We start from the raw sequence: 9930 nt of genomic DNA, 5'->3' as shown, positions 1-9930 counted from the left end.
AAAATCACATAGTGAACCTAGCATGAGCTAAGATTGAAACTATTAATATTAAGGTTCTTTATCTTATTTATCATACACGGACTAATAACGCAAAAAATAAAAATCAGGATATCTTAAAAAACGTTTTAAGAGAAAACTCCAAGAAAATCTCAAGAGATAACTTCCAAGGATATCTCATGAGAAAACTTCCAAGGATATCTCATGAGAAAACTTCCAAGGAAAACTCATGAGAAAACCATTAAGGAAATCACATTTCCAAGGAAATCTCATAAGAAAACTCCAAGAAAATTTCATAAGAAAACTCCAAGGAAATTTCTTGAGAAAACTCCAAGAACCCATTCAAGGATATCTCAAGAGAAAAATTACAAAGAAATCTCATGAGAAAATTCCAAGGAAATTTTATGAGAAAACTCCAAGAAAATCTCAAGAGAAAACTCCAAGGAAATCTCATGAGAAAACTTCCAAGAAAATCTCACGAGAAAACTCCAAGGAAATCTCATTTGAAATCTCCAAGGAAATCCCATGAGAAAATTCCAAGGAAATCTCATGATAACCTTCTAAGGATATCTCATGAGAAAACTCCAAAGAAATCTCAGTAAAAAACTTACAAGAAATCTCATGAGAAAACTCCGAGGAAATCAAATGAGAACACTTCCCAGGAAACACATAAGAAAACTTCCAAGGAAATCCTAAAAAAGAACAGATAATAACAAAAAAAAGAAAAAACCAGATCACAAAAACAAACAAAGAAAAGTACAACACGACATATGTTATATGTAACATATCATACACGTGAAAAAATGCAATCTTAGTCACTCCCCAGGCTCACCTATAAGTAGAGGATTAAATAGCTTAGTTTGATAAGGTCAAAGATTAAATAGAAGACAGACGAAAAAAAATAATGCCATGAGATATTGAATTTTTGATACAAGTTGGGTTTAAAAATATCAACATTTCCCAATGTTTTGTATACTGCTCCATCTGTATTTTATACTGCTTTATCTTGTTATATGTGCTCCATCTGTATTTTATACTGCTCCATCTGTATTTTATACTGCTCTATCTGTATTTTTTACTGCTCCATCTGTATTTTATACTGCTTCATCTTATTATATATGCTCCTCCTGTATTTTATACTGCTCCATCTGTATTTCATACTGCTCCATCTGTATTTTATACTGCTCCATTTTTATTATATACAGCTCCATCTGTATTGCATACTGCTCCTTTTGTATTTTATATGCTCCAACTTTATTATATACTGCTTCATCTGTATTATATACTACTCCATCTGTATTCCAACTTCTCTATGGGTAAATCTTGACAGATCCTTTATTATGAAGGTATAAAGGTGAAGTGAAGGTGAGGTGTAAACAATCTTTAAACTTGGGGGNAATCGTCCATTGGGTTGCGAATTGACAATTTAATATAGGAAATCTGATCAAAACCTTTATAATAATCTGTTTGGGGGTGTATCTTCACAAGAATAAGAAAATATGTTTATTTATGTACAACAACATGCAGTTAAAGAGGATGTCAAACATATTCTGGAAAAGAAACTATTGATAGGAGCAAACAAAACAAAAATGTTGAAAAAATCAAAACACGCGGAAATTTGCAATAATAGAAATATGTTTAAAGAATAAAAGATACAAAGGAAATGTGTTTAAAGTATAAAAGATACAATGAAAATGTGTTTAAAGAATAAAAGATACAATGGAAATGTGTTAAAAGTATAAAAGATACAATGGAAATGTGTTTAAAGAATAAAAGATACAATTGAATTATGTTTAAAGAATAAAAGAAACAATGGAAATATGTTTAAAGGATAAAAGAAACAATGGAAATATGTTTAAAGAATAAAAGAAACAATAGAAATATGTTTAAAGGATAAAAGAAACAATGGAAATATGTTTAAATAATAAAAGAAACAATGGAATTATGTTAAAAGAATAAAAGAAACAATGGAAATATGTTTAAAGAATAAAAACAATGGAAATATGTTTAAAGAATAAAAGAAACAATTGAATTATGTTAAAAGAATAAAAGAAACAATGGAAATATGTTTAAAGGATAAAAGAAACAATGGAACTATGTTTAAATAATAAAAGAAACAATGGAATTATGTTTAAAAAATATAAGAAACAATGGAAATATGTATAAAGAATAAAAGAAACAATGGAAATATGCTTAAGGAATAAAAGAAACAATGGAATTATGTTTAAAGAATAAAAGAAACAATAGAAATATGTTTAAAGAATAAAAGAAACAATGGAAATATGTTTAAAGGATAAAAGAAACAATGGAAATATGTTTAAAGGATAAAAGAAACAATCGAATTATGTTTAAAGAATAAAAGAACAATGGATTTTTTTTTACATTTTGAATTCGAAAAGGATTAGATATATCTAAATAAAAAAAATAAAAAAGTAAAAATTTGACTGCTGCTAAAAAATAAATATGATTACACCATTGAATAAAAATATAGTTTCAATCAAGGATGCAATGCAAGGAAAGTTATGTCAGAAGTGTACACATCTTTTGTACTGCAGTGTACTGTCACTGGGCGGTAATGTAAACACAAGATGGATGTCACAGCCTGACATGGGATCCATCTTTCACATAAAAAATCAATGAAATATTCTGGTCATAGGAAACTATTATGTGAATTATCAAAATGTAATGCTTTTAACCTCCTCGGATACTAAATGAACACTGTTGCATCTATTTTTGTTTACAAATTCCGCCCAGAGAGAACTGGTTTCAATATGTACGCAGAGTATACACGACCGCAATTAATTTTCCTTGCATTACACCCTTGGTTTCAATCAAAATCCCTCAAGTATTATGCTGTATAAACATTGTAAATAATATAATGCGTAAATAAACAATCAGTTTTCCTGCGGATTCAAATTACAATAACAAGTCCATCACGAATCTTCTCTTCGAATTACCTACCTCCCCCCTCCCCCCTTGACCTATAACCACTTCCCCCCATGCCCCCCTCCCTTTCCCCACCTACACCTTTTTTTCATTATATCATAGTTAAAAGTCATTTAAATTAATAATTAATCTATTCATTCGTACACAATTATAATGTCAAAGTTCAAAACAACTTTTCATTTTCTAGTTTTTTTTCAAAAAAGGGGTAATTTAATAACTGTCAAGAGAGTCAAGGAATGAAAAATAATTTGAAAAATGAATTAGTTGTTTATGCTACCAAAACTAAATTTCTTAAAAAATCATTAGTTTTTTTCAATATTTAAATTTTTTAGATTTACAGTTTACAGTTTCAAATTTAAATTTTAAGGTTTTTTGTCTCCAATGTCCGGCTTCCATTATCCGTTTCCGGTTTCGCATTTTCAAAAACTTATCTTTCTGGCACAATGACGTACAATGCAAGGATTAAGTCTTACACAGAAGCGGTAGTTTTTCTCAATGAGGAAGTGTGAAAATTTAAATTTGTGATAACTTTTATAGTAAAACAAACATTCTATAAAAGTGCAAAATAGGATGGTTAAAAATTAGCAATTAAAATATTTTGCGTATACAATAAAATGAGTGTATGCTATGTATATGAAAAAAAAGTTAGAACTTAAAAAAGCATTTTAATATTTCATATTTTTTTGATGGAAAACAGCTTTATTTATCTTTCCACATTTCTGTATAAAAGCGCATCAAAACATATCCCAAACATCATTCAATCCTTGTGAGTTGAAATATGAAGACTATTGGACTAATCTGTACTGTTCTTGCTCTAGCTAGCGGTCAAGAAGAGCAGAGTCTCGCTCCTCGCTACCTGGACCAGTACTCTGTTGGATTCATGAAGGAAGACGGAAACCTGCGGGCAGCAGCGCCAGAGTGTAAAGATAATCTGGGATGGATTTATCACGAGGGACACTGCTACATGTTTACTAGCTACCACGTGGACTTCCTCGCGGCAGAGGAACTCTGTAATCAATATGGCGCCTACCTGACAGACATATTGTCAGCAGCAGAGAACAACTTTATCAAGGGAGTGCTGAATGTTATCAACCCTAAGGATGGAACAGATTATTGGATCGGAGGCCTAGATACAAACAGGGATAAGACCATCCAATGGATGACTGGTGCTCCAATGGACTTCAAGGACTTTGTTGCCAATAATCCAAGTGGGACTCCGTACCTTCATATGAACTTTGATGCTGGGTTTAAATGGGATACTAAGGATGATGCTAATGACAAGGACAACGGTTTCATCTGTAAGAAAAAACAAGCATAGTTTCAACAATGATTATTTGAAAGAGTATGTAATAATTTATATGTTTTAATTCAGAAATAAATGCATTTATTTTGGGCAAACAGTTGTTTAATTTGTCTAAGCGTTGAGTTAATATAAGTAGTTTTTTTTAATCCAAAGAGCCAGAAAAGAACTCTTGTAGTAAATACCTTACTCCATAAACTGCTCTCGAACACGTATCTATCCAGGTACAATTCAGTTTCACTTAGCTTTCAGTGTCTAAACCCGGACACAATCTTGTCAGCTATCAATGTCAAACAGGACATGAGCTCGTAATCGATTAACGCCAAAACAACGGGCTATCAATGTCTACCCGTACACAAGCACCTAATTGATGAACGCCAAACCAATGCGCGCAATCAGCTATATTGCAGTTACAGAGATAATCTGAATACGAATGGTTGTGTTAATCATTAATCGGTAGAGAAATAGATTCAGACGACTTTAAGTAGAGTTTTTGATTACTTAGAGAACACTTTTAGAGTTGTGGCATTGTTACATACTGAGGCACCCCTAAAACTTTGGATTAGGAAGACGACATTTAATCAATCTTTTGTGTATTCGATGTTGGTTATAGCAAATAGTTGCATCAGTACCTCTAGATAATATACTTAATTAGTACAGCAAAATTGCTGTTTCATGTTAATTGGACAATTATAAATCATAACTTGAGTCTCTCCTATTCCATAGGTTTTTATTCTGATATCGACTTGCTTTTATCGTTCAGTTGTTTTATTGTTGAAAATATAATATTAGGCGATTAATGAAAGGTTGCTGCAAGCCTGCAACTGTTTATTAGGCTATAATAGGATTAAAGACGGAGCGGAAGGGGGGAAGGCAGGCGGCAAAAAGCAACAACATTTTACACTTTTATGCCACATATTATCTTTTTTTCTTCCGGCAGCCAAGAGCCACAACCGTTCCGTCTTCCATGCCACAGAATTTTAGTCTTCCGGCAGTTATTACGTTTTTAATGATAAATTTAGGTCATAGAAATTGCAATTGCCATATAATTTACAATAGTTAATCTTGTTTTCATATTTTAAAAAAATATAGATCAAAGAAGATACCGTTATTTGTTGTAAATTTTTCAAGTTAAAGATTCACAAAATATCACGTCAACATGCAGCCCCTTTTGCCTGATGATAAAGCAGTATGCTCTCTGGACATAACAATACGCATATATTCTTGTAAAAACTTATCCTCAGAGATTAACTGACGCAAATACGCTTTTTGCGTATATTAAGAAAAACCATGTTGTAATTAGACACACTCGACCTACGCAGCATGACATGACATGACTCTCTACACTTTACACTCTACACTCTACACTCTACACTCTACACTCTACACTCTACACTCTACACTCTACACTCTACACTCTACACTCTACGCTCTACCACTTTTATCATTGTAAAATAAAATGCAAGTAATCTGTTATTTAGATTTTTGCAAGCCTAAGCAAGCAAGTAAACCCGCCGAAAAACAGGAATTTTTGTCGAGATTGAGCTTAATTATTTCCTGGGCAGTTTTCGACATCTAATCTCAAAGTTTTTGTTCAATATTGAAATTTTTGATAAAATATTCACATCAAGATAGAAGATTTTATCTGACCAGTATATTTGATTGAAACTTCAAATATTTTAGACATAATAGAAATACAGTGGGTTCAAAAATGTTTAGATGTTGAGAAAAGAACTGAATACTGACATATATTCTAGTCCCTAAATCTGTACAACGTAAAGTCGCAGACCTTTGAAATTTATCGAAGATTTATACCATCAGGTTCCAAAGATAGGGAATAGAAAAGTTTACTGCAGTGAAATTAGTGTAGTTTTACACTATCTTTCTTTTCTTTTCATCAATTGTTTATTAAATGTCCAATATACTAAAATTTGGGTTGAAACTGTGCCACATTTGACGTCATAATTTCTTTAAAATCTGATCAAAACCTTTATAATAATCTGTTTGGTCTATACAGTGATAACCAGAAAACTCTGAAATAGGAAGACGACTTTTAGAATCATGTAATAACTTTAACAAGTCTAATGAACATGAGACATGGCAATTGTGTAGTGTAAACAGAACCATTTCACTAAATTAATAATTTGATAAGTGTGTCCAATAAAACTAATCTAACTTTTTAAATATGCGCACCCTGTATAGTGTATATTGTAACGACGCAAAATAACAAAGATATAAACGGACTGAATATATATTTTTGTATAACTTACAACATACTATCTAAAAATGTGTATATATATATTTGGTTTGCTTTTCAGAGCTTCTGGATAGAAGACGATAATCCAGGGTCTCCACAATATAATAGAAAACTATAATCTGTACACCCTGTATAGTGTATATAATAGAAAAACTATAATCTGTACACCCTGTATAGTGTATATAATAGAAAAACTATAATCTGTACACCCTGTATAGTGTATATAATGGAAAAACTATAATCTGCACACCCTGTAAGTGTATAGTGTATATAATGGAAAAACTATAATCTGCACACCCTGTAAGTGTATAGTGTATAGTGTATAAAATAGAAAAACTTCTGGATTATAGGTGGAGCAATTAACCTGAGCCCAAAACTTGATATTAAGATATCCGTGTTTTAACTTTAAAACTTAAAACTTTTCTTTCGATTAAGTTTACTTCATAAAAGTAACCTGCGAATTTTTTGCTAGAAACAATTGAGGAAATTTCTCATTTTGCAAAATATTTTACAGAATTTAAGTACTAGAATTATTGCATGGTAATGCCAAAGCTAACAAACTCTGTTTTGTAAATATTTACCGTTTTAAGTTACCCCCCAGGACAATAAAGATCTTATAAATTAGTTAAATATGCTGGGCTGAATGTCTATAGCGCTGTGCACTCACTGTGGTCTAAACTATTCCATGTTTAACAGGTAGCTAGGGTAGAAAACAGTGGTTTAAAATTTGTAACCTTTAGATTACAATGCACGATCACGATCGTTCATCTCTTTAAAAACAAAATTAGTGCAGACTAAACAACAGGGGATTTTTAGACCAAAAACAAAATTGGAAAAGTCTTATTTTAAAAAAATTGTTTAAATACGATAAACAATTCTAAATTTAAGGAGTGGGTGAGAGGGGGCAGTGCCCCTTCAAGGGGTCAGTAGGAGAGGGAGGGGGGTTCTTGCCCCCTGACAGGATGAGGGGGGGGGGGGGGGGTAAGCTTAACAGGTTTAACAGGCAATCATTATTTTTATACAACATATACCCATGCAACCCTAAAGTTCTAGTAGCTAATCAAGCTTGGATCATAAACCAAATACTAACAAAAGTTCATTCTAGATTAAAAATTAAATATAAATTAAAACTCAAGTTTAAAAATTAGAACCGAGATTATAAATTAGAAACATTATTGAAAATTCGGACCGGGATTAAAATAAAAATAAGATAAAATAATAAGATAAAAAAATTTAAATCGAGATTAAAAATTAGAACTGAGATTAAAAAATTGAAACCGAGATTTAAATTAGAACCGAGATAAAAAACATGTTACTGAGTTTAAAAATTAGAAAAGATACAAAAAATCTGCGTCAAGTGCAAAGATTTTTTTGAGTAAAGGAATTGAGTCTTTGCCACAAACTCAAGGTCTACAACATTTGGTTCCACAGATATAGTGATTAGAAAATCAGAGTTTGTGGCAAAGACTCAATTCCTTTCGAGAAATTAAGCATTTATCGTACATTTTACATTTTTAGTTTGTTCTCTAGCTGTGCTGCAGGGTATATCGTAGTTCTTTAAACTTGTTGGAGCACTGGAGTCAAATTCAACTTAGAAGCACAAACTTTCTAATATAGATAATAGATTAATACTTTTATTCAACACCATTTCAAGAAAACGAACTTGACATTTCTTAGAGTACAGCGTAAAGTGTCATCATAGTCTATTTATAAATTGCTTACAATGAAACATGCGATGTATTTATACAAACTTTGTTTTGATTTCGAAGAGTTTTCATCCAAAACCAAAATGCCCAAATTTTTTAGTTAAAAGTTTTCTTGATTGATTTTATTCAACCTTCAGCAATTATTTCAACGTTTTATATTTTTTGTTGAAACTTGGTAAAATCTTAAACAGTGCATTTCTGAAGCTGTAATTTCTGAATCTGTAATTTCAGGAATTAAGTCTATATAAAGGATAAATTATTTCGATGAAACAATTTCATAATTGACACACTTTACCATTTTTTTATAACTATATAAAAATACGCAATAATTTATGCAACGATATAAAAAAGCTAAAATCTATATTTGTATTTTATTAAGTAAATATTTTTGAAAAAAAAGATCTGAAATTATTTCTTTGTGGAGCATAAAGGCTGATTCATCTAAAGTTTGAATGTTGAATGGGGGGCCTGGGCTCCAAATATAGAATTTGTTACAAATACGGATATTTTAGTTCAGATATTCAACAGCTAGGTTATTTATGAATATAAAGCGGTTGAGCAGTGTAGACTGTAGATAATGGATTGATTGATCAAAATGTAAACTAGTTTTTTTTTGGTTTAGGGATACTCGATCTGTGTCGAACCTAAAACCATGGGCGTATCAGGGTGGTATTAGCCCAACGAAGGCATCCCCCCCCCCCACACTTGAGAGTGAACAAAGACCCTGCAAACTCCGTTTTTAACCTAGAAATGGTTTTTGGAATTGTTAAGCTTATGCAATAATAGCAGCAGCTCTCTTTTTTGCATTGAATTAAAAATTCTAAAATATATAAAGCTTGTTTTCAACAATTTTGTTCCGATTAAATACACAAACTTTATCATCATTCACAAGTTTTTGGAGGAAAAAAAACGGTTGAAAACAAATATTATTCTCAAGTTATGATTTAAGATATATATATCCATGGCAATTATCATGGATCATGAAATACAAAAATTGTGCAGCGAACACAGACCAATTAAACTAAGTAAAGTTGTAATTTATTAGTAACATTGTTTGCTGTATATCAAGATCAAATATACATAATATTTCCTATTCCACAGTTTTATGGACCCCAGTGTACAGTGTACATTGAAACGGGTGAACCGAATTTATCGGAATCTATTCCTTATATTTAATGTTGTGATCTTGTGTAGCCGTTGTATTATCTCATCGTATTTAATCACACCGTGTTTGTGGCTAATCTCCTTCACTCTATATAGGGCCATAAAGCGAGTACCTTACCAGGGGAGGCTTATGGGGGGGAGAAGGAGTGACGTCCCCCCCCTTCAAAATTAGGAGCGCTGGAAGTGAGCCTTACTAGCCAAGATTTCTAAGAATAGATTTTTAAAAATTGTTGCCTTTGCCACCACTGAACTTAACATGACGATTTTTTATAAAAATCCCAATCTTGCTATCACACTTTTCACCTTACACCTTCAGCTGGTCATGGTTTTGCCTTAAAATTTACCAAATTCTGTGTACAAATTTTCTGGGGGGGAGGTGGGCTTTTTTGCCAGGGGGAGAACGCAATACTTTGATGATTTAACCCCTCTCCCCCTGGAAAAAAATCATAAGCTGTCCCTGCTCATAACCCCCTCCCCCCTCCCCTAGAAATCCCTCAGACCATAGGATAAATCATAATTATAATAGAGTCCTACTTTTATTTCTATCCGATATTTTTGAA

At 31.9% G+C, this 9930-nt stretch overlaps 1 protein-coding gene across 1 annotated transcript; it reads left to right on the top strand.

Annotated features, from left to right (window-relative positions):
• Positions 1-3721: 3721 nt before the first annotated feature.
• LOC111713806 (snaclec CTL-Eoc125) lies at positions 3722-4261 on the top strand. Its single transcript, XM_023488746.1, has one exon. It carries the CDS (start codon positions 3722-3724, stop codon positions 4259-4261), a length of 540 nt encoding a protein of 179 aa, XP_023344514.1.
• The last annotated feature ends 5669 nt before the right edge of the window (positions 4262-9930 follow it).

The sequence above is a fragment of the Eurytemora carolleeae genome, unplaced genomic scaffold (genome assembly GCF_000591075.1).
Source record: "Eurytemora carolleeae unplaced genomic scaffold, Eaff_2.0 scaffold1477, whole genome shotgun sequence".
Classification (NCBI taxonomy): Eukaryota; Metazoa; Arthropoda; class Copepoda; order Calanoida; family Temoridae; genus Eurytemora; species Eurytemora carolleeae.
The sequence above is the reverse complement of the archived record's forward strand: the minus strand, read 5'-3'. Positions and strand labels throughout refer to the sequence as shown.